At 35.0% G+C, this 26,440-nt stretch overlaps 1 protein-coding gene across 3 annotated transcripts in view; it reads left to right on the top strand.

The window, feature by feature from the left end:
- The window catches only part of RBM41 (RNA binding motif protein 41), a 59,218-nt gene extending 43,273 nt beyond the window's left edge, over positions 1-15,945 (top strand). For all 3 annotated transcript variants that reach the window (XM_032392741.1, XM_032392742.1, XM_032392743.1), the window contains 2 exons: positions 8,741-8,888; positions 10,400-15,945. In XM_032392741.1, coding sequence (XP_032248632.1) covers positions 8,741-8,888; positions 10,400-10,566 — 315 coding nt within the window. In that variant the 3' untranslated portion in view covers positions 10,567-15,945. The remainder of the gene's footprint in view (positions 1-8,740; positions 8,889-10,399) is intronic.
- The last annotated feature ends 10,495 nt before the right edge of the window (positions 15,946-26,440 follow it).

Here is a 26,440-nt window from a genome sequence, read left to right on the forward strand (position 1 = left end):
CAATCCTGATACTGATATATATGTATAATGAGATGGAGCAATTAAGTAAATGGATGGCAGATGGTGGGAGCCAGGTTTCTCACTGGTGGAATTTACAGATAAGCAAAAGAAAGAAGCTAGAATGATCCATTTAATGGTTTAGAGTTAGAGACATCAGTATGAAATCATGTTTAACTTAACATAGTTATAAAGAGTTACATATAAAATATTTATAGATATGTATATCTATTATACTAACACAGGTTAGTATAAACATATAAACATAATTTTTTTCTCTGTCAGCTGAGAGGATCTAAATGAAGTGATACTCCAGTAGCAACAAGCATGTTCAGCACCCAAATCTTAGTTTGTAATACCATTCTCTAATGAAAGAACCAAGGGGGAACCTGGGTGGCTCAGTTCGTTAAGCATCCAACTCAATTTCGGCCCAGGTCATGATCTCGGGGTCATGAGATTGAGCCCTGCATCAGGCTCTGTGCTGAGCATGGAGCCTGCTTAGGATTCTCTCTCTCCCTCTCCTTCTGTCCCTGTCCCCGCCCACCCCCCCACCCCGGCTCGCACTCTCTGTATAAAAAAAAAAAAAGTAACCAGGGCTCCTTAGAGAAATTACTGATTCTAGTACTGGGGCAGGAAATATACAAGATGAAACTTGAGCATTTTGTAGTGACAGAAAGTAGAAAAGTGCTGGAAATACCAACATAAAAACATTGTTGGGTATATGTCAAAGGAGCACAGGAGCCAACTGAGTTTCCAGTGACCAAAACTGGAACAATTTGTGCAACAAACTTAGGTAAATTAATATTGGATTATAACGTAAAGTATAGAATAAATAGCTATGACTCCATACTGATAATGAAATGATTGAGTAAACCTAATAACTGGGGGAGAGAAGGCAAATAACCCACACAGAAGGATTCTAAATAATTTCTATAGATGCTCCATCTCAAACTAGGGGAGCATAACTTCCACTCCTTAGTTATGAGCTCTTGAGTGACTTTCAAACAGTACAGTATGGAAAGGCAGGAAAAAAGAGTAATATTGCAGTGTAGAAAGCTAACAAACACTGCCTCAGCTAGGTAATCAAGGCCAGCATCAACAGTCATTAATCATGTCAATAGCATGCATGTTTGATATGATGTGATCAAAACTGCATTTTCCTCTCTGGTCTTCCTTCTCATAATCCGTAACCCCAATCTAACCATGAGGAAAACAACAACAACAACAAAATTCTAGTAATGGGCCATCCTACAAAATACCTGACCAGTACTCCTCAAAACTGTCAAGATTTTTAAAAAACAAGGGAAGTCTGAGAAACTGCCACAACCAAAGAGGAACCTAAAGACACATGAAAACTAAATGTACTGTGGTACTCTGGATGGAATCCTGGAACAGAAAATGGATGTTAGGGAAAAACTAAGGAAATCTAAATAAAGTATGGACTTTGGTTAATAATAAGGTATCACTATTCATTCACTGATTTTAACAAATGCCCCATAGTAATGTAAGATGTTAATAATAGGGGAAACTGGGTGTGGAGTACACGGGAACTCTTTGTACTATCTTCTCAGTTTTTCTGTAAATCTAAAACTATTCTAAAAAAATAGTCTCCTTTTTAAACATTTAAAACAGATACCTGCAGAAGAGTGCATACAATATAATACTATTTATATAAAGTTCAAAACATACAAAATAATGCTGTATATTGCAGAAGGATGCCAGGAAGTTTCATCTTGTATTATCACTTGGAGTATCTGTTTTTCTGTTTCATAGAAATGTTTATCTTGTTTTTGAGCCTAGCTGTATCTTTGTGCATACCTTTATATATATGAATATATATGTGTGTTGTTGATAAATACATACATATATACCCATGTATATGGATGTGTGTGTGGTGTGTGTGTGTGTGTGTGTGTGTGTGTGTGTGTGTGTGTGTTTGGAGTAGAGAAGATGCATCCAAGCAAGAAGTGACCAAGCCACCTCGACCAGAAGTCGTCTTGATTTTTTAAGTGTTCATATCAAAGCGAACGATCTTAGTATGGATCTTTCCTACTTGGTGAGAAACTTGTAGTATGTTCCACATACTCCTTTCTACAGTTATTTAATTTGACGATGCTTTTATGTTAAGTATTTCAGAGCCAAAACTCTAGATCACTTGAATTTACTTAAGTGAACCATATGTCAGTTAATCTGTGCCTTTGCCTTTAAGATACAAGTATAGTTAAATGCTAAATATGTGAAATCTAGCTCCTAAATTCTTTGAGACATAGAGTCTCCTGCTTATCATTGTGTTTAATATATTTATTCATGTTTCAGTGGTTAACTTATTTAAGTGGGCTCTATTTTCTGGCTCTTTGCTTGTGCTGCTTCTGTCTGAATTCTTCTAAAGTTCCATTAAACTATAAAGGATATAATTTATTCCAGCTAACATATAGAGATTTTTTTTCCTCCATCTTTTTTTATAGTAGTAAAACACGTAACTTGAGATCTACCCTCTTAACAAAATCTTAAGTATACATTACAATATTGTTAACTGCAGGCACAGTGTTGTATAGCAGATCTCTAGAACTTTTTCATCCTGCATGACTGAACTTTATAAACATTGAACAGCAGCTTCCCATTTCCCTCTTCCCCTCAGCCCCTGACAACCACCATTTTTTTTTTGCTTCAATGAGTTTGACTACTGCAGATACCACATATAAGTGAAATTATGTAGTATTTGTCCTTCTGTGACTGGCTTATTTCACTTAGCATAGTGCACTCAAGATTCACTCATGTTGTACCATATGACCAGATTTCCTTCCTTTTTCTGGCTGAATAATATTCCACTGTATGTGTGTATACCACATCTTCTTTATCCATTCATCCATGATGGATGTTTCCACCTCTTGGCTATTGTGAACAGTGTTGCAACAAACGTATTAAAATATTCTGATTTTAATTCTTTTGGATAAATATCTGGAAGTGGGATTGCTGGACCATATAGTAGTTCTATTTTTAATTTTTTGCAGGACCTTTATACTGTTCTCCATAGCAGCTGTACATTTTACATTCTCCCAACAGTGTGCAAGAATTCCAATTTGTCTACATCCTTATCAACTTATTTCCTACATGTATTCTTTGGGAAAATGTCTATTTAGGTCTTTTGCCCATTTTTAAAAATTGAGTTGTCTTTTTGCTGTTGGGTTGTAAGAGTTCCTTATATATTTTGGATATTAACCTCTAGTAAGATATATGGTTTCTAAATATTTTCTGCCATTCTGTAGGTTGCCTTTTCACTTTGCTAATTGTTTCCTTTGCTGTACACAAGTGTTTCAGTTGATATAGTCCCACTTTATTTTTGCTTTTGCTGCCTGTACTTCTGATGTAATATTCAAGAAATCATTGCCAAGGCAATGTCATGAAGCTTTTCTCCTACCTATGTTTTGTTCTGGGAGTTTTAGAGCTTCAGGTTTTATGTTTAAGACTTTAATAACATTTTGAGTTGATTTTTGTATGTGATATAAAATAAGAGTCCAATTTTATTATTTTGCATGTGGATACCAACTTTTCCCAACACCATTTGTTGAAGGAACTATCTTTTCCCCATTGTGTTTCTTGCCTCTCTGTTGATCAGTTGACTGTATATGTGTGGGTTTATTTCTGGGTTCTAGTCTGTTCCATTGGTCTATATAACTGTCTTTATGGTAGTTTACTGTTTTGATTACTATAGATTTGTAATATGTTTTGAAATTAAGAAGTGTGAGGTCTCCAGTATTGTTATTTTTCAAGATTTCTTTGGCTATTTGGGGTCTCTTGGGGTTCCGTATGAATTTTAGGATTTTTTTTCTATCCCTATAAAAATACTATTGGGATTTTGATAGGAATTGAATTAAATCTGTAGATCACTTTAGGTAGTGTGTAAATTTTAACAGTATTGTCTTCCAGTCCATGAATATGGGACAATTTTGCGTTTATTTGCATCTTTAATTTCTTTGAGCAATGTTTTGTGGTCTTCAGTGTACAAGTCCTTAACTTCCTTGGTTAATTTTTTTTAATTGAAGTATGATTGACATATAAAAAGCTGTACATATTTTTTGTTTGGTTGGGTTTTTTAGTATCAGTTTTTTTAAAGAATTTATTTATTTATTTGAGAGACACAGAGATAGCAACAGAGAGCATGAGTGGGGAGGAAAGGGAGAAGCAGGGTCCCTGCTGAGAAGGGAGCCCAATGCGGGGCTTGATTCCAGGACCCTGGGATCATCACCTGAGCCAAAGGCAGACACTTAACCAACTGAGCCACCCAGGTGCCTCAATTTTTTATTTACATTCTAGTTAGTTAACATATAGTGAAATGTTGGTTTCAAGAGTAGAATTTAGTGATTCATCACTTACATATAATACTCAGTAAAGCTGTATATATTTAATGTATGCACCTTGATGAGTTTGAAAATAAGTGTACACCATTAAACCATCACCATATACAATGCCCTAAACTTAACCATCACCTCTAGAAATTTCCTCCGTCCTTTTTCTTTTGATAATAACATTCAACATAAGATCTAGCATCTTAATAAATTTTAAATATCTAATACAGTATTGAGAACTGTATGCACTATGCTGTACAGTAGATGTATAGGACTTATTCATCTTGCATAAGTGAAACTGTATACACTTTGATGAACATCTCCCCAGTTACCCTTCCTCCCAGCCTCCTGGTAAACATGATTCTACTCTGCTTTTATGAGTTTGACTGTGTTAGATGCCTGATATAAATTCCCATTTGGTATTCTACAAATTCTCATGTGGTATTTGTTCTTCTGTGTTTGGTTTATTTCACTTAGCATAGTGTCTTCCAAGTTTTTGTTGTAGCAAATGGCAAGATTTTCTTCTTTTTTAAGGCCAAATAATATTCCATTGTATTTATACACATTTTCTTTATCCATTCATCTGTCAGTGGACATTTAGGTTGTTTCCATGTCTTTGCTATTGTAAATAATGCTGCAATGAACAAGGGAATACACATATTTCTTCCAGATCCCAATTCCAGTTCTTCTGGATATATACCCAGAAGTGGGATTGCTGGATTGTATTTTAGCTCTATTTTTAATTTTTTGAGGAACCTCCATACTGCATTCCATAGTGGGTGCACCCATTTACATTCGCACTAACAGCATACAAGGTTCAGAATTTCTCCGTATCCTCACCAACACTTATTTTTGTTGTTGTTGTTGTTAATAGCCATCCTAACAGGTGTGAAGTGATATTTCATTGAGGTTTTGATTTGCATTTTCCTGATGATTAGTGATATTGAGCATCTTTTTATATACCTGTTGACCATTTGTATGCCTTTTTTGTAGAAATGACTATTCAGGTCTTTTACGCATTTTTAAAATTGGGTTATTTGAGGTTTTTTTTTTTTTATTACTGCACTTTAGGAGCCCCTTATATATTTTAGATATTAATCCTTTATCAGATATATGATCTGCAAATATTTTTTCCTATTCTGTGTATTGCCTTTTCACTTTGCTGATTTTTTTTTTTTTGCTCCTAATTTTTGTATGTGTCCTACAACTTGACTGAATTTATTAGTTTTACCTGTGTTAAAACAATTAATTGTGGAGTCTTTAGGGTTTTCTACACATAATATCTTGTCATATACAAACAGATAATTTTACTTCTTCCTTTCCCATTTGGGTACCTTTTACTTCTTTATTCTTGTCTAATTTCTCTGGCCAGGAGAACTAGGTTGAATAGAAGTGACAAGAGTGGGCATCCTGGCCTTGTTCCTGATCTTAGGGGGAAAGCTTTCCAGTTTTTCACTGTTGAGCATGACATTAGCTGTGGGCCTTTCATATTTGGCCTATATTATGTTGAAATAAATTCCTTCTATTCCTAGTTTCTTAAGCATTTTTATCATGAAAGGGTGTTGGATTTTGTCAAGTGCTTTGTCTGCATCTATTAAGATGACCATGTGATTTTTATCTTTTATTCTGTTAATGTGGTATATCACATTGATTTTTGTATGTGGAACCATCCTTGCATCTCAGAGATAATTCAGTTGGTCATGGTATATGATCCTTTTAATGTGCTTCTATATTCATTTTACTACTTTTCTGTTGAGAATTTTTGCATCTATATTCATCAGGGATATTGGCCTGTAGTTTTCTTATAATGTCATTTTTTTTCTTTTGGTATCAGGGTAATGCTGGCCTCCTAAAATTAGTTCGGGAATGTTCCCTCCTCTTCAGTTTTTTGGAAGAGTTTGAGAAGGATTGGCAGTAATTCTTTAAATGTTTGGTAGAATTCACCCATGAACCCATCTGGTCCTGGGCTTTTCTTTGCTGGGAGGTGTTTGATTACTAATTCAATCTCATTACTAGTTCTAAATCTCCTTAGGTTTTCTATTTCTTCATGATTTAGTCTTGGTAGTTGTATGTTTCTAAGAATTTATCCTTCTCTTCTAGGTTTTCCAATTTTTTGGCATATAGTTGCTCATAGTAGTCTCTTGTAATCCTTTTTATTTCTGTGGCATTAGTTGTAACAGCTCCTCATTTATTTCTGATTTTATTTGAGACTTCTCTCTTTTTTCTCAGTTGAGCTAAAGGTAGTCAGATTTGTTGATCTTTTTTTTTTTTTTTAAAAAAATCGCTCTTAGTTTTTTTTTCCCTAATCTCTTTTGTTTATTTCTGCTTTAATCTTTCTTTCTTTCCTTCTACTAACTTTGGGCTTAGTTTGATCCTTTGTCTAGTTCCTTAAGTTGTAGAGTTGTTTGTTTGAGATCTTTTTCTCTTCTCTTCTCTTTTCTTTTATTTTTTGAGTAGTCTCCAATGCCCAAGGTGGGGCTTGAACTCAAGACCCTGAGATCAAGAGTTGCATGCTTGACCGACTGAGCTAGCCAGGTACCCCTGAGATCTTCTTTTTTAATGTATGCATTTATGACTATAAAATTCCCTCTTAGTACTATTCTTGCTGCATCCCATAAATGTTGTTATGTTGTCATTTCATTTTCATTTGTCTTAAGATATTTTCTAATTTCCCTTCTTATTTCTTCTTTGACCCATTGGTTGTTCAAGAGTATGATGTTTAATTTCCACATATTTGTGAATTTTCTAGTTTTCCTTCTGCTATTGGAAGTGAGGTATTGAAAGGTCCTAGTTATTACTGTGTTGCTATCTGTTTCTCCTTTCAGTTCTCTCAATGTTTGCTTCATATATTTAGGTGCTCTGATGCTGGGTGCATATATATTTATAGTTGTTATATCTTCTTGGTGAATTGACCCTTTTGTCATTATATAATGTCCATTTTTGTCTCTTGTGACAGTTTTTACTTAAAGTCTATTTTGTCTGATAAAAGCATGGCTTTCTTTTGGTTATCATTTGCATGGAATATCTTTCTCTGTCCTTTCATTTTCAGCTTATATGTGGCCTTAAAATATAAAGTGAGTTTCTTGTAGAGAGTTATAGTTGGAACTTGTTTTTTTATTCATTCAGCCACTCTGTCTTTGGTTAGAGAGTTTAACATACTACTTACTCGTAGAGTAATTATTGATAGGGAAGGACTTACTATTGCCATTTATTATTTCTTTTCTGTCTTGTAGCTCATTTGTCCCTCTTTTCCTCTCTTGAAGTTTTCCTTTGTGTTTCATTGATTTTTTGTAGTGATGTGCTTTTTTCCTTTCTTATTTTTTGTTTATCTTATATAGGTATTTTCTTTAGGGTTACAATGGGGCTTCCTTAAAACATCTTATAGTTATAAAAATCTATTTTAAGCTGGTAAGAACTTAAATTTAATTGCATTTGAGGGCTCTTTGTTGTTTTCTTGAATGTTCTTTTTTTTATAGCATCCCATTCCTAATAGAATATTGTCTCATTCCTCAGAGTATTAGTGATGATTTTTTGAAGTTTTCTTCACCCTGCATGGTCTGTTTTTTGTTTTTGTTTTTTTCCATTTGCTTTCATTTCTGTTTGTTCTGTTCTTTCTTTGACATTAGAGGCTTTCCTCAGATGCCTGGTAATCTGTGCCCATACTTATGAGTAGGGGCCAAAAAGCAGACGAGCGGCCCTTGTTGACTTTTAGCTTCATTTTAAAGTCATCTGGTTGGTCCATTTGTTGGAGAAATTCCCAATGCCAAACCAGTATTTTTTTTTATCTTTTCTCTAGGGGCTAATCATATTTAGTGTGCATTATTTCTCTTAATCTCCTTGTGTTCAGATATAGTATTTACACCCTCATCTGTGTCTGGCATTTCCCATATTCAGAAAGTGAACTACCACTATTCACCGGGATTGGGATTGGCCTTTACCTGGTAGCTAATTTTAGGGGAAGATATTTAAGATCTAGTTGGTTTTTAAACAACTTTCAACCTACCCACCTTATCTTAACCTTATCCCTTTACATTCATTCTCAGAGGTACCTGAAGCTATCAGTTCCTAAACTGTTTGAGGATTCTTAGGTGTATACTGGGTTGGTTCCTGGCTTTCCCCACTGCAGGTTTAAGATTCACCTTTCTTGAGTACACTTACCTAATTATTTTCCAGCTTCCAGAATATTGCTGCTATTGCCTCCTTTCCTTGTTCTTTCTTATCTTGTGGGTTTGTGGGTTTTTTTAAGTCCCTATAGTTTTAGAGAGTTTTCTGGAGGGAGTGAAATTAGATGCATGTATTCAGTCTGCCATCTTTATCTGAAACTAATTCTAACCAAAGTGAAATAGTTGCCTTACCTTCCTCATGTGATATTTCTGTTGATCCTCGGTTTATATTAGGTGTTATACCTGAAGAACCTTAGCCCTCGGGTGACCGAAAGAGATCTTGTCTCATTGTTCGCTCGGTTCCAGGAGAAAAAAGGACCACCAATTCAATTCCGAATGATGACTGGACGAATGAGGGGGCAGGCTTTTATCACCTTTCCCAGTAAGTAGCTTCTTCTGGATAATCAGTTGTAGCATCAGTTCACTGGAGATTATTTATACCCTCTCTAATTTAAATCTAGCCCTTTGATTTCTCCATAGTACATAAGAAGCATGTGCTTGAACAAGTGCATGGGAAGAAGGAAAGAGAAGTAAGGAAACTATGTTTTCAGTATTTCTCTATCCTCCCTTCTGTGCTTCCTCTCCTCCATTGACAATACTTGACTGACCGCCTTATCCCATTGTCCTCAGTTTTCCCCAATCTTGGCACTTCCTTCTCTCTATCAAAATGTACCTTTTCCCTTTGCTGATGACAGTATTTCAAGTTATAATTATATTACTTATTAATATATTGGTATTCTGGTCAGAATACTTGTACTTGCCTTATGCCCTATTCCTTTGGGACTAAGAGACTATAAGTTAACATGCTAATTCACTAGTAATTCATAATTAGTGAATGATGTTAAATTCTTTTAACAGTTGTTTCTATCTTAATACATGACTTCAGTATCCTAATTAAAAGAGAACAATGATATAGGAATTTCATTTTCTATAACAGACCAGACTGTCTTTTGGTGGTAGCTGGGTAGGAGCTACACCTTTCATTATCCCTAAACTATCATTACTTATAGCCTAGTAGTCTATGTTTAGACAAGTACTTTTACATGTAAGCAGTACCAAAACTCCCTTCCACTTTTTTCATACATTCTTATGCCATCTTTCCTATCATGTTAAAGGTTTGTGGATCCTCTATACTAGTGGTTTTTATATAATAAAAAGATTTTATAAACGAAGTACTTTAAAGTGAACAGCTGTTTTACTAATAACAGTAGTATACAATTTGAAAATCTGTAGTATATACATATGTGAGACATAAATTGGTTTAGTCTAAAGACAGTGCTTGTCTACCTGTGATTTCACAGACTCTGCGCAATAATTCCACTTCCAAATTTCCCACATCCAGGCTCTGAGGCCCATAAATGGAAAACTCCTGCTATACACTGTATACTCCCATACCTCAAGCATCCATATGCCTACAGGAATTCTCAAACTTATTTATCTCAATGAGGGCTCCCACTCTCCCATCAAAAGAAAAAAGTAACAAAGTGTCCTCAGTACCATAATAACATCTTTTATTCATGTCATCCAATTTGAAAATTATTTCATTATCACAATACCTGTAATCTGTTATCTAAGATAGAGGTTCATATATTATTAGTTATAGCTTAGCTTTCTTTGGCACACTGTCTATATTCTTGTTTCTTTAACCTTATCTTTGAATTAGGAGACACTCTAAACATCCATTTTAAGTTTTTATTGTCATTATTCTTAGCCATTAGTTTAATCTTGCTGAGTTGTACGAATTTGAGATTATGGAAAAGGTAATAAAATTAAATAACTATATAGCCTTATAGCCTATATTTAACTCCAAGGCAAAACAACATAAACTAGACTTGGAATAGAATTGAATTGTTAAGCCCAATGTAAGTTGATGTTTTTTTCTTTCTCTTTTAGATAAGGAGATAGCAAGGCAAGCATTATATCTAGTAAATGGATATAAACTACGTGGGAAAATACTGGTGATAGAATTTGGAAAGAACAAAAAGCAACGGTCAGACCTCCAGGCCACTTCTCTCATATCATCTGCTCCAGATAACACAGCAGAAATCAGTGGTAGCTAAAAGATATATAGATGGTGAGTCCCAGGAGGTCTTCCCTGCATCAGAATCTTGGATCTAGAATTTGTGTATAGATAGCAATTTGTTTGGATTTGAAGAAGAGAAACTAACTGAGGGAGAGAAAAACTAAGATAATCCCTCTCAGTTTCAGAATGAATTGGTAGAAAACATATTTTATAATCAAAGACAATATAGGACAGACATCTGCCAAGTATGAAGCATAGGGTACAAAGAGTATCATTTTCTCAGGATAAATTACAAATGATTATTTCTAAGGATTTTTTAAGATCTTTATAATTTATCTGGGGTCTTCAATATTTGTCTGTAAAGATAACATTCTTTCCAAGATTGCCTCCTATATGCAGAACTAAAACACTAATTAAATGTTGAAATACTTATTTACTAGAGCTCATTTATCCCTAATTATATCCACCTAGTAAATAAATGACCACTCCAGGCCTAAACATCAACAAATGCTGTTGAATGAGAACTATCAGCAGTGACAATATGTATTTTCATAAGTCAGTCCACATATTTAATGAATGCTTCTCCATAAAGTTATCAGTGTCTTCAAAAAGCTATATATTTTTCTAATGAAAGCATTTAGGTCAAAATATTGATGTTCTCATAGTCATTTAAGCTAGCTACCATTGAGTAATCATTGAATTCAAAGCAATAAACATTAAATGACTATCTAATATATATTATATATTAGGTATATGAATTTTAGAAGAGGAACATACTAGCAAACAATACAAAAGGAGGGTGGGAAGAAAGCATTCTCTAGAAGAGAGCCACCCATTCCCAAATCCCTCGGTTTGTTTGTAGTTGCTCGAGAATAAAAAGAAAATACATGGATGAAGTAGTACAAACTTTGGAATCAGACCTGTGTTTGAACTTAACAGCCACACTTATCACTTCGTGACCTTGGCAAGTCACTTAATCTGAGCCTCAGTTTTTCTCATCTATAAAATGAGGATAATAATACTACTTACCTCATTGGGTTGTAAGTATTAAATGAGATGATATTAGTTTGGCTGAAGAACAGGAAGGAAAAAAATGAAGAAGGTTGAACAGAGAGTAGGACCATTAAGCACTCCAACATACTTGTAATGAGAGGACCAGAAAAAGAGAAGAGAAAGAAGCAGAAAAAATATTCCAATAAATAATGGATGTCAATGTCCCACATCCAAGAATTTCAACAAATGCCGAGTAGGATAAAGAAGAAATCCACAGACACATCATAATAAAAATGCTAAAACTCAAAGACAGAGAAACTCTTGAAAGTAACAGGAGAAAAATGAAGCATCATTTACAAGAGAACCCCAATCAGATTAACAGCTGACTTCCCATCAGACACAATGGAGGTGGCAGTGGAATAACATATTCAAAGTGCTCAAAGAAAACAACTGTCAGTATAGAATCCTATATCCAATAAAGCTGTGTTTTAAAAAATGAAGATAAAATGTAAGTCTTCCCACATAATCATAAACTGTTGTTGCTGGCAGACCTGACTTACAGGAAACATTAAAGGAAGTTCTTCAGGCAGAAAGCAGTGACCTCAGATAATAATTTAAATCTACACATATAGGAAAGTAGCACAGGTAAAAGTAATTGCATAATAAGAAGAGACAGTCTAAATGCATTTTTCTTCTCTTAATTGATTTAAAAAGTAATTTTATAAAGCAATATGTACATAGTTGCATTGTTGGGTTTATAACATATAAAAATGCAGTATATTTGCCAATAATAGGACATAGGAGGTGGGTGGAGGCAAAGCTGTATTGGACTATAGAAATGACTCCAGATGGTAACTCAAATCTACAGGAACAAGTGAAGAAAACAAGAAGTGGGAAATAAGAAAGTTAATATAAAAAAGCATCAAATATTTATTTGCTCTTCTTTCTTCTCTGAGCTTCTTTAAAACACATAAAATTATACCAAGTAATAATTATAACAGTGTATTGTTGGGTTAATAATGTGTAGAAATAATATGTGTAACAATAATAGTACAAAAAAGTGGGGGAAGAAATAGGTTTATATGGGAATAAGTTGTTTATATAATTGGAATTAAGTTTGTATTTATCTGAAGCCAATTCAGTTAAGATTTGTATGGTAAACCCTAGAGCAACCACTACGAAACTAACTGAAAATATATAGTGAAAATATTATTAAAGAAATTTAAATTTTTCATTAGAAAATATTCAGTGCAAAAGGATGAAGAGAAACAAAGACAAACTCCAGAGATATATAGGAAACAAACAGTAAAATGGCAGTCTTAAGTCCACCTATATTAATAATAACAATAAATATGAATGGATTAAACCAATCAAAGACAGAGAGTGTCAGACTGGGAAAAACAAGCAAGATTCACCTCTATGCTATTTGTTGGAGTCACACTTTATTTTTAAAGACACAAACAGATTGAAGGTAAAAGGATAGAAAAAAATAGCGGTCAAATGGCAACTGTAAGAAAGCTGGAGTGGCTATACTAATATCAGATAATAGACTTTAAAACAAAAAATGTCATTAGACATAAAGAGTGACATCTTATAATGATAAGAGAATCAACCCATCAGAAAGATAGAGCAAAATTATATATGCATCTAACAGCAGAGCACCAAAATACATGAATCAAAAACTGAATTAAATGAAGGGAAAAATCCACAAGTCTACAATTAAGAGTTGGGGTATTCAGTATCCCATTTTCATTGATAGAACAATTAGATAATAAACAAGGAAATAGAAGACTTGAACAGTGCCATAATGAACTAGACCTTAAAGTGATCTATAAAACACTTTACCCAGCACGAATGGAATGCATATTCTTCTTAAGGGCACATGAAATATTTCCAGAATAGATCATATCATAGACCATAAAACAAACCTCAGTAAATTTAAGTGGACTGAAATCATGCAAGGTATGTTTTCTGACTCCTTGGAATAGAGTTAGAAATCAATAACAGAAAGTTGAAGGACTCATAAACATGAATTAGACACACTTTTAAATGACCGATGGGTCAAATAAAAAATCACAAGGGAAATTAGGAAGTCCTTTGAGATGAATGAAAATGAAGACATGACATACCAAAATGTGGGATGCACCAAAAGCAATGCTTGGAGAAAAATTTATAAATACTAATGCTTATATTTAACAAGAAGAAAGATCACATATAAATAACCTCATTTTATGCCTAAGACACTGGGAAAAGAGGAGCAAACTAAACTTAGAGTAAGCAGAAGGAAGAAAATAAAAAAGATTAGATAAATAAATGACAGGGAATACAAAAAGAGTAGAGAATGTCAATGAAACTAATAGTTGGTTCTATAAAAAAAGATCAACAAAAGTGACAAACCTTTTGTTAGATTGACCAGGGAAAAAAGAAGACTCAAATTACTAGAATCAGAAGTGAAGGAGGCAACATTACTACCAACCTTCTAGAAATAAAAAGTATTATGAAGGAGCCCTATGAACAATTATATAACAATAAATTAGATAACTTAGATGAAATGGAAAATTTCCTAGAAACCGAAAAACTACTGGAACCAATGGAAAACAAAATCTGAAAATGTCTATAACAAGTAAAGAGGTTAATTAATAACTCTTAAAAATACCCACAAGAAAAAGCCTAGCCTCGAATGGCTTCTCAGATAAATTCTAGCAAACATTAAAGAAGAATTAATACAAATTCTTTGCATACTCTTCCAAAAAGTAGAAGGAACCCTTCTAATATATGCTACAAACATGGAAGAACCCTGAAAACATGCTAAATGAAAGAAGCCAGTCATAAAAGACTATATAATTATGTAATTCCATTTATATGAAGTGTCTAGAATTGGTAAATATATAGAGACAGTGGATTAGTGGTTGCTCAGGGCTGGGGGTGATAGCTGGATTGTATGAGGTTTCTTTAGAGGTTGATTAAAATGTTCTAAAATTGACTGTGGTGAAAATTGTACAACTCTATGAATATACTATAAATAATGAATTGTGTACCTTAAATAGGTGAATTGTATTTTTATGAATTATATCTCAGAGTCACCAAAAAAAGAAATTGGATACAACCCAACTGTCCATCAATAGGAAAATGAATAAATAAATCATGACACATTCATTTAGTGAAATACTATACATCCATTAAAATAATGGCGTATTATCTGTGAATACATTCTGATCTGTATGATGTACAGAATTTTGTATTAATTTAAAAAGCAAGAAATGGTATAATGTGAATGCATTTTGTAAACAAAAGCATTTGTATATGTATGATACATGTGTATATAGGTATTTCTGAATAAATTTAGGAAAAAGCTGGGAAATATATATACCAAATTGTAAACCTTTTAGAAGTAGGATTAGATAGACTGAAAGGGGACTTTTGCTTTATAAAATTTTTAAAGTGGTGTGATTTGGGGCGATTTTTACTTTTTTCAGTTTTTTTTAATTAGAAAAAATTTTTTTAATACTCTACAAATGATTTGGCTTCCAGAATATTTGTCAGGCCTGCTCTGAGGATATCATCTAACTGTACTCAGGACAAACTCCCATTCCTTTGATATAGTGCTCAATTAGGATTAACTCTCCAATTTTAAATATAGTGTGAGGGGAAGAAGTAAGTTATCCTGGTATAACCTCTTGCACATGTTACCCAGGGACATACTTCTAAGCTGGACTTTTCAGAAGAAACTTAGTCCTGTTGAGTGGAAAATCTCACTTCTGCCCTTTGCTAGACCTGCAGATCACTAACAACAGAGGAAAATAAAAATGGAGGATGTCCCTCAACTGGTGCATAAACAAACTGTAGTATATCCATACAATAGAATCCTACTCAGCAATAAAAACTATGATGAACTGTGATACATGCAACAACTTGGATGAATCTCAAATGCATTTTGCTAAATAAAAGAAGCCAAACTCAAAAGGCTACTTACAGTTTGATTCCATTTATATGATATTCTGGAAAAGGCAAAACTATAGGAACAGAGAACAAATCAGTGGATGTCAGGGGTTAAAAATGGCAGACTGATTACAAAATGGTAGCACAAGGAATTTGTTTTAATAATGGAAAGTTTCTGTGTCTTGATTATAGTTACTTGAGTGTATGCATTTGTCAAAACTAGAATTATATGCCAGAAAGGATGAATTTTACTATATGTGAATTTTTAAATAAATGTAATTTTTAATGGAGAGAAGTCATAAAGTATTGTTCCTATTCTGTGGTCTTTTAATTACATGGAAGACTTAAAGCCACTTAGCTACTATTCCTTATTTTCTGCACACAGGTCAGCAGAAATCATCAGTTAAAAACATCTACATATACGTACACACACAAACCCACCATAAAAAAGTCAAAAGACAAACTAGAAAATAATTTGCCATGCACAAGGAGCTAATTTCCTTAATATACAATATATATAATTTTCTTAATATACAAAAGTCAATAATGCAAGAAAAATATGGGTAAAAAAGAAAATTTATAGAAACAAATATAAATGACTAATAAACTAAGATAAATATTCAGAGTAGTAATAAAAATTAGGACAATGAGCTCTCTTTTTAAAAAAAATTTAGATTTATAGGAAAGTTACAAAAATAGCAAGTTACCATATATCCTTCACCCAGCCTCTTTTAATATTAACACCTTATATAACCATAGTATAATTATCAAAAACAGGAAAATAATATTACTACAGTACTATTAACTAACTCACAGACCTTATTTGATTTTTTCCACTTGTGCCACTAATGTCTTTTTATGATCCAGGTGCAAATCCAGTATCCCACATTGCATTTATTATTGTAGTTATTTTGTAGAATGTCCCTAATTAGGGTTTGTCTCATGATTTCCTATGATTAGACTGAGATTATATGTTTTTGTTAAGAATACCAGAGAAGTGATGTGCCCCCCCCTTCTTTATAGTTTCAGAGGTAGAATTTAGTGTTCATCAGTTGCATTAACACGCAGTGCTCATTACATCAACTGCCCTCCTTAATGCCCATCACCCAATTACCTCATCCCCCAACCCACCTCCCCCCTCCAGCAAACCTCAGTTTGTTTCCTAGAGTTCAGCATCTCTTATGGTTTGCCTCCCTCTCAATTTTCATCTTATTTTTCCTTCCCTTCCCCTATGTTCATCTGTTTTGTTTCTTAAATTCCACATATGAGTGAAATCATATGGTATTTGTCTTTCTCAGACTAATTTCACTTAGCATAGTACCCTCTAGTTCCATCCATGTCATTGCAAATGGCAAGATTTCATTCTTTTTGATGAGTAATATTCCATTGTATACCAGTTCTTCTTTATCCATCCATCTGTCAATGGACATCTGGGCTCTTTCCAAATTTTGGCTATTGTGGACATTGCTGCTATAAACATTTGCATGCATGTGCCCCTTTAAGTCACTATGTATCCTTTGGATAAATACCTAGTAGTTCAGTTGCTGGGTTGTAGAGTAACTCTTATTTTTAACTTTTTGGGGAAACTCCATACTGTTTTCAAGAGTAGCTGCACCAGTTTGTATGCCCACCAACAGTGTAAGAGAGGGTTCCCCATTCTCTGCATCTTCACCAACATCTGTTGTTTCCTGAGTTGTTAATTTTAGCCATTTTGACAGGTGTGAAGTGGTATCTCATTGTGGTTTTGATTTGTATTTCTCTGATGCCTAGTGATGAGCAGTTTTTCATGTGTCTGTTGGCCAGTTTTATGTCTTTGGAGAAATGTCTGGTCATGTCTACTGCCCATTTCTTGACTGGATTATTTGTTCTTTGGGTATTGAGTTTGATAAGGTCTTTATAGATTGTGGATACTAGCCCTTTATCTTATAAGACATTTGCAAATATCTTCTCCCATTCCGTAGGTTGCCTGTTAGTTTGTTGACTGTTTCCTTTGCTGTGCAAAAGCTGTTTATCTTGGTGAAGCCCCAATAGTTCATTTTTGCTTTTGTTTCCCTTGCCTTTGGAGATGTGCCTAGCAAGAACTTACTGCAGCTGAGGTAAAAAATAAAATGTTGCTGCCTGTGTTCTCCTCTAGGATTTTGATGGATTCATATTTAGGTCTTTCACCCATTTTGGGTTTATTTTTGTGTATGGGTTAAGGAAGTGGTCCAGTTTCATTCTTCTACATGTGGCTATCCAATTTTCCCAACACCGTTTGTTGAAGAGACTGTCTTTTTTCCATTGGATATTCTTTCCTGCTTTGTTGAAGATTAGTTGACCATAGAGTTGAGGGTCCATCTCTGGGTTCTCTATTCTGTTCCATTGATGTATTTGTTTTTGTGCCAGTGCCATATTGTCTTGAGGATTACAGCTTTGTAATACAGCTTGAAGTCCAGAATTGTGATGCCTCCAGCTTTGCTTTTCTTTTACAACATTCCTTTGGCTATTCAGGGACTTTTCTGGTTCCATACAAATTTTAGCATTGTTTATTGCAGCTCTGTGAAAAATGTTGATGGAATTTTGATAGGGATTACATTGAATATGTAGATTGCTTTGGGTAGCATACACCTTTTAACAATATTTTTTCTTCCAATCCATGAGCATGGAATGTTTTTCCATTTCTTTGTCTTCCTCAATTTCATTCATAATTGTTCTATAGTTTTCAAAGTACAGATCTTTTACCTCTTTGATTAGGTTTATTCCTAGGTATCTTAGGGTTTTGGTGCAATTGTAAATGGAATAGATTCCTCGATTTCTCTTTCTTCTGCCTCATTGTTAGTGTATTGAAATGCAACCGACTTCTATGAATTGATTTTATATCCTGCAATGGCTGAATTCCTGTATCAGTTCTAGCGATTTTTTGCTGGAGTCCTTTGGATTTTCTACATAGAGTATCATGTCATCTGTGAAGGGTGAAGGTTTGACTTCTTATGCTGATTTGTATGCCTTTTATTTCTTTTTGTTGTCTGATTGCTGAAGCTAGTAATTCCAGTACTGCGTTGAGCAACAGTGGTGAGGGTGGACATCCCTGTCGTGTTCCTGACCTTAATCCCACTTGGTCATGGTGAATAATACTTTTAATGTACTGTTGGATACTATTGGCTAGTATTTTGATAAGAATTTTTGCATCCATGTTCATCAGGGATAATGGCCTATAATTCTCCTTTATAGTGGGGTCTTTGTCTGGTTTTCGAATCAAGATAATGCTGGCCTCATAGAAGGAGTTTAGAAGTTTTCCTTCCATTTCTATTTTTTGGAACAACTTGAGAAGAATAGGTATTAACTCTTCTTTAAATGTTTGGTAGAATTCCCCTGGGAAGCCATCTGGCCCTGGACTTTTGTTTGTTGGGAGATTTTGGATTACTGATTTCATTGCTTTGCTGGTTATGGGTCTGTTCAAATTTTCTATTTCTTCCTGTTTCAGCTTTGGTAATTTGTATGTTTCTAGGAATTTGTCCATCTTTTCCAGAATGCCCAGTTTGTTGGCATATAATTGCTCATAATATTCTCTTATAATTGTGTTTCTGTGGTGTTGGTTGTGATCTCTCCTCTTTCATTCGTGACTTTATTTATTTGGTTCCTTTCTCTTTTCTTTATAGTAAGTCTGGCTTGGGGTTTATCAATTTTGTTAATTCTTTCAAAGAACCAGCTCCTAGTTTCGTTGGTCTCTTCTACTGTTTTTTTTTTATTTCTATATCATTGATTTCTGCTCTATTCTTTATTATTTCTCTTCTCCTGCTGGATTTAGGCTTTATTTGCTGTTCTTTTCCCAGCTCCTTTAGGTGTAAGTTTAGGCTGTGTATTTGAGACTTTTCTTGCTTCTTGAGAAAGGCCTGTATTGCTATATACTTCGCTCTTAGGACCACTTTGCTGCATCCCAAAGGTTCTGAACTGTCGTGTTTTCATTTTCACTTGTTTCCATGTAGTTTTTCAAATTCTTCTTTTATTTCCTGCTTGACCCAATCATTCTTTAGTAGAATGCTTTTTAACCTCCATGTATTTGTGTTCCTTCCAAATTTTTCTTGTGTTTGACATCAAGTTTCCAAGCATTGTGGTCTGAAAATATGCATGGTATAATCTTAATTTTTTGTACTAGTTGAGACCTGATTTGTGACCCAGGATGTGATCTATTCTGGAGAATGTTCCATGTGCACTCAAGAAGAATGTGTATTCTGCTGCTTTAGGATGAAATGCTCTGAATATATCTGTGAAGTCCATCTGGTCCAATGTGTCATTCAAAGCCATCCTTTCCTTGTTGACCTTCTGCTTAGATGATTTGCTGTGAGTGGGGTGTTAAAATCCCCTACTATTATTGTATTATTATCAATGAGTTTCTTTAATTTTGTTATTAATTCCTTTATATATTTGGCTGTCCCAAGTTGGGGCATAAGTATTTACAATTGTTAGATCTTCTCGTTGGATAGAGCCCTTTATTATGATATAGTGTTCTTCTTCATCTCTTATTACAGTCTTTGTTTTAAAATCTAGTTTGTCTGATGTTGGTACAGCTACTCCAGCTTTCTTTTGATTTCCATTAGCATGATAGATGATTCTCCACTGCTCACTTTCAATCTGGAGGTGTCTTTGTGTCAAAAAAGAGTCTTTTTTAAGCAGCATATGGATGGGTCTTGTTTTTTATCCATTCTGATACCCTATGTCTTTTTATTGGAGCATTTAGTCCATTTACATTCAGAATAATTATTTAAGGATAGGAATTTAGTGCCTTTGTATTACCTGTAGAGTCACTGTTTCTATAGATTGTTCCTTTCTGGTCTTTGTTATTTTGGGGCTCTCTCTTTGCTCAAAGGATCCCCTTTAATATTTCTTGCAGGGCTGATTTAGTGTTCACAAATTCCTTTAGTTTTTGTTTGTCCTAGATATTATCTCTCCTTCTATTCTGAATGACAGCCTTGCTGGATAAAGTATTCTTGGCTGCATATTTTTCCCATTTAGCACATTGAATATATCATGCCAGTCCTTTCTGGGTGCCAGGTCTCTATGGACAGGTCTGCTGCAAGACTTATGTTTCTACCCTTGTAACAGGTTAAGGATCTCTTGTCCCAAGCTGCTTTCAAGATTCTTTCTTTATCTTTGAAATGTGCAAGCTTCACTATTATATGTCGAGGTGTTGACCTATTTTTATTGATTTTGAGGGGGGCTCTCTGTACCTCCTGGACTAGAATGCCTGTTTTCTTCCCCAGATTAGGGAAATTCTCAGCCATAATTTGTTCAAATAAACCTTCTGCCCCTTTCTCCCTCTCTTCATCTTCCGGGACCCTTATTATCCAGATATTGCTTTGCTTTATAGAATCACTGAGCTCTCTAAGTCTCCCTTCATGATCCAGTAGTTGTCTTTCTCTCCTCTTTTCAGTTTTCTTATTCTCCATTATTTTATCTTCTATATCACTGACTCTCTCTTCTGCCTTGTTTATCTTTGCTTTTAGAGCCTCCATTTGGGACTGCATCTCGGTAATAGCATTTTAAATTTCAGCTTGACTAGATTATAGTTCTTTTATTTCTGCAGTAGGGATTCTCTAGAGTCTTCTATGCTTTTTTTTCAAGCCCTGCTAGTATCTTTATAATCGTTGTTTTAAATTCTAGTTCAGACATCTTACTTATATCCATATTGATTAAATCTCTGGCAGTGAGTACTACCTCCTGTTCTTTCTTTTGGGGTAAATTTCTCCATCTCATAAGTTTGTCCAGAAAAGAATAGAAGAAAGAAAGAGAAAAGACAATAATAACAACAACAGAAAAACAAAACAAAACAAAATAAGAAAAAAGCAGACAAGAAACAAAACAGGACAAAAAAAAAAACCTAGATCCTGGGTGTGTTTTGGTCTGCTTGTTAAAGAAACTGGATCCCCAAATAGGAAAGAAAGAACAACTTATATATACTCAAAAATATACATAAGATAAATACAATGAAATAAGATAAAATACAATGAAAGGAAATAAAAAAATAAAATATATATATGATATATATAAACAAAAATTAAAAATGAATTTAGAAAGAATTGAAAAAATAAGAAAATTGCCGAGAAAATAATACTGAGAGACTAAAGAATAAAGAAAACCACAAATGCTATATACTGTTTTCCCCAAGAGCTGAAGCTTTGGTTCTCTATGATCAGTAGACTTGGTGCTAGCCAGTTGTTCCTACTGGTCTTCTAGGGGAGGCACCTGATCCGCTGATTCTCAGGTGCCTTTCTTTGCTCTTGCTAGTGGGCTGGGCTAAGTGTAAGCAGCTCTGGATTCCACTATGTGGCACTGTTTTGCTCCCTGAAGACTTTCAGCACTGTTGTGGGGGATGGGATGAAAATGGCTGCCTACCGCTCTCTAGCCCTGGAGCTGAAAGTTCGTGCCCCCCACTCTTCAGTGAGCCCTCATAGAAAAGCAATCACTCTTGTCTCCTCAGTTTCCATCCTAACTCTGTTCACCCAGCCTATGACCGAGCGTTTTAATCTCAGGCACTCGACTGAATTTCAAGACCAAATTTCATGGACTCCTGGAGCACACACCTGCACTGTTCCTCCCTGGGGAAGGCAGGAGTCTCACCAGGCTTCTGCCTTTTGCTGGGCCCCTGCCAGGAAAGCAGTCACGTGACCGTGCAGCAGTTTGCATTTTATGGCAACACCAAGCAGAAATCCCGCACCAAGACTTGTGGTTTTCAGCCAGCTTCCCTGCTCCGATGCCTGGAAATTCTGCCGCACTCGGGCACCCCTCTTCTTGTGACGCTGGGGATCCTGAGACCACGCTGTCCCACCTGGGATTCCACCCTGCTTCGCCACCTAAGCACCTTTAAGCCAGGGATGTCCCCCTCCCCTGCCCCAGCAGACTTCTAAAAATTCCAACTTTGCACTCCGCTGCTTATATTACTTTGCGGTAGCCTCTGTAAGCTGGCTCCCTCCCCTCCACAGTATCCTCTGACATATCACCCCAGATTCAAGTCTCTGCACCTCCTACCTTCCAAAAAGTGATCACTTTTCTATTTGTAGAATTGCAGCATTTCTTTTCTCAGATCCAATTGATTTTGCAGGTGTTTAGAATGATTTGATAACTATCTAGCTGAATTCTAGGGACCAGACAAACTTAGGGTTCCCTGCTCCTCTGCCATCTCAACTCCTCTCCATGATTTGCCTTTTTTAGTGCATCATATCAGAAGATAGCTAATGCTGATATGTCTTAATACTGGTGATATTAACCTTGATCACTTGGTTAAGGTGGTGTTTGCTAAGCTTCACTATAAAGTTACTATTTTCCTCTTTATAATTAATAAATATCTTGTAGGAAAGTACATTGAGACTATTTAAATATCCTGTTTCTCATCATACTTTTGCCCACTAATTTTAGCATTCATCAATTGTTCTTGATAGTGACAGTTACTACTGTGGTGTTTACCTAATGTTGATTTTTTCTTTCATTCCTTCTATATGTATTAATTGAAATTCTATAAGGAAGATATCTCATCTTCCCCATTTATTTACTCATTTATTTATATCAGCATGGACTAATGGATGTTTATTTTATTCTGACTTATAACCTAATACTATCATTTTGTTGTTCAAATTGTTTCAACTTTGACCATTGAGAGCTTCTATATCATTTTGACAGATCCCCATTGTTTGACTACTTCCTTATTTTCTGGCACCACAAGTTGTTCAAGATTAATCTTGTTTTTCCTATTCCAGTACTGGAATCAACCATTTCTACATGGAGCCCTAGTTCATTTTATTGGGAAAATAGTATTTAGAAACAAAGACCTGGGCACTAGGTGTTCTTTTTATAACCTATGAGAGTATCAAATATTATAAAGATTGATAACAGCAAATGTTTCCAAGGGTATGGAAAATAGACACCCCATACACTTTGGATAAGAGTATAAATAAGTGTAACCTTTTGGGAGGACAATTTGGCCGTCTCTATTAAAAATTTAATTGTGAAGATCTAGAAAATCTACTTCTAGAAATCCATTACACAGAAATATATATATGCTCAAAGATATATGCACAGAAATATTCATTGCAGCATTGTAATAAAAACCTGGAAACAAAATTTCATCAATAGGGAACTGATTAGTTAAATAACTACATTGTGGTACAGCTATATGATAAAGTATTATGTTGGCATTAAAAGGAATGAGACAGATCTATAGATATTGATATGGATCTTGTTTCATATTTCATTGAGAAAATAAAAGCAATCAGATGAGAACTTCCTCCTCTTTTTATAACCAAATCTACCATCTATTTAATTTGTGTCTACACTCTAGCTTTCTCCATATACTGTATAGAATAGTGGGTAAGGGTGTGGGATCTAATGCCATACTCCCAGTGTTCAAATCATGACTCTACCATTTACTAGTTGTGTGAACTTGACTAAGCTATTTAAACTGACTATGCTATAGTTTTTTTCATTTTTAAAATGAATGAGGGCAGTAAAATTTCCTACCTCACAGTCTTGTTGCATTAAGTGAATATATATAAGGTATTTTAAGTAGTACCTGGTACATAGTAAGAGCTCAATAGATATTAGATTATCATTACAATGGATGAAATATCCTTGCTCCTATCAAAGGCCATCCCCTTCATTTGTGCTTTGGATTCCAGTCCCCTGATTTCTCAAGGACCTAACACATATAAGTGTACTCTCTTTCTGCATCACTAGTCTCACTTCTATCAGCATATAAGCATATTCTTGTACAACCTATTTATTTAAAAAAAACTTCCATGACTTCACATTCCCATCAAGCTATTGTTCCATTTTTCTATTCTTTACAGCAGAATTTCTTGAAGTTTTCTATAGTCATTGTATCCATATTTCCCATTTTCTCCTAAATCTGTTTCAATAAGGCACTGCTCTTGACAAGGTCTTTTGTAACACCCCCCACCCCATCTTGCCAAATCAATGGTAATTTCTCTGTCCTCATTATATCTCAACTTCTCAGCTGCATTCAATGCAGTTTACCACTTTCTCTTTCTTGAAACATTATTGTCTTGGCTTCTGTAACACCACAATCCTGATTTTCTTCCTACTTCAGTAATAAATTCCCAGTTGTTTCATGGCTCCTTCTCTGCTTGTCTAAATGTTATTGGGCCCCAGGGCTCCTTACCTAGCCTATTTTTTTCTGATTTTACTTTCTCCCTAACAGTTCTTATCTAGTTTCATGAATTTATATTACTACCTATAGGCTTATGACTACCAAATCTGCTTCCAGCTCAGATCTTTCTATTGAGCTTCAGATTCTTATACCAACTGACTTCCTGACAAGGCTGGTTGAATGTCTAAAGCGATCTCAAATGTCACATTTTCAAAATAGAAGACTTGAATATTTACCTCCCCAACCCATCATTTTTCTAGTCTCCCTCATTGGTAAAATGGCACTATCATCCAAGTTCTAAGTATGTTCTTCATTCCTTTTGTCCTCTCACTTTCCACATATATCCATAAGCAATCCTGGAGATTACCTAGAGGTGATCTCCAAAAATATATCAGAAATCACCTATTTTTTCTTTATTTTAATTTTTTATTTAAATTCAATTTAGTTAACATATAGTGTGTTATTAGTTTCAGAGGTAGAATTTAGTGATTCATCAGTTGCATTTAACACACAGTGCTCATTCCATCAAGTGCCCTCCTTAATGCCCATCACCCAGTTACCCCATCCCCCCACCCACCTCTCTTCCAGCAACCCTCAGGTTGTTTCCTATAGTTAAGAGTCTCTTATGGTTTGCCTCCCTCTCTGTTTTTATCTTATTTTTCCTTCCCTTCCCCTATGTTCATCTGTTTTGTTTCTTAAATTCCACATATGAGTGAAATCGTATGGTATTTGTCTTTCTCTGACTTATTTCACTTACATAATACCCTCCAGTTCCATCCATGTTGTTGTAAATGGCAAGATTTCATTCTTTTTGATGGCTGAGTAATATTCCATTGTATATATATATATATATATATACCACTTCTTTATCCATTCATCTGTTGATGGACATGTGGGCTCTTTCCAAATTTTGGCTATTGTGGATATTGTCGCTATAAACATTGGGTACATGTGCCCCTTTTAATCAGTGTTTTTGTGTCCTTTGGATAAATACCTAGTAGTGCAGTTGCTGGATTGTAGAGTAGCTCTACTGTTAACTTTTTGAGGAAACTCCATACTGTTTTCAAGAGTGGCTGCACCAGTTTGCATTCCCACCAACAGTATAAGAGGGTTCCCCTTTCCCTACATCTTTGCCAACATCTGTTGTTTCCTGAGTTGTTAATTTTAGCCATTCTGACTGAAGAATCACCCATTTTTAAAAACTTTACTACCAATCCAATCCATCCTAGACCAACCCATAATTGCATGGACACCACTTAAGCCTCCTAACTGGTGTCCTTTCTTCCACTCTTGCCTCTTTACAATCCATTCTCCAAAGAGTGTGGAGAGGAATCTTCTATTTTTTTTTTTTTTAAAGATTTTATTTATTTATTTGAGAGAGAGAATGAGAGAGAGAGCACATGAGAGGGGGGAGGGTCAGAGGGAGAAGCAGACTCCCTACTGAGCAGGGAGCCCGATGCGGGACTCGATCCCAGGACTCCAGGATCATGACCCGAGCCGAAGGCAGTCACTTAACCAACTGAGCCACCAGGCGCCCCAGGAATCTTCTATTTTTAAAAAAATTTTTTAAAGTTTTTTTTATTTATTCATTTGAGTCAGAGAGACAGCATGAGCAGGGGGAGGGGAGAGGCAGAGGGAGAAGCAGACTCACCTACTGAGCAGGGAGCCCCATGTGGGGCTCGATCCCAGGACCCAGAGATCATGACCTGAGCCAAAGGCAGATGCTTAACCATCTGAACCACCCTGGCACCCCAAGAGGAATCTTTTAAAAATATAAATTGTAATCCTATAACTAACTGGCTTAAAACCCTTTAACAAATTTCCACATTAGTAAGAAAGA

The sequence above is a fragment of the Phoca vitulina genome, unplaced genomic scaffold (genome assembly GCF_004348235.1).
Source record: "Phoca vitulina isolate PV1807 unplaced genomic scaffold, GSC_HSeal_1.0 scaffold69, whole genome shotgun sequence".
NCBI classification, from domain to species: Eukaryota; Metazoa; Chordata; class Mammalia; order Carnivora; family Phocidae; genus Phoca; species Phoca vitulina.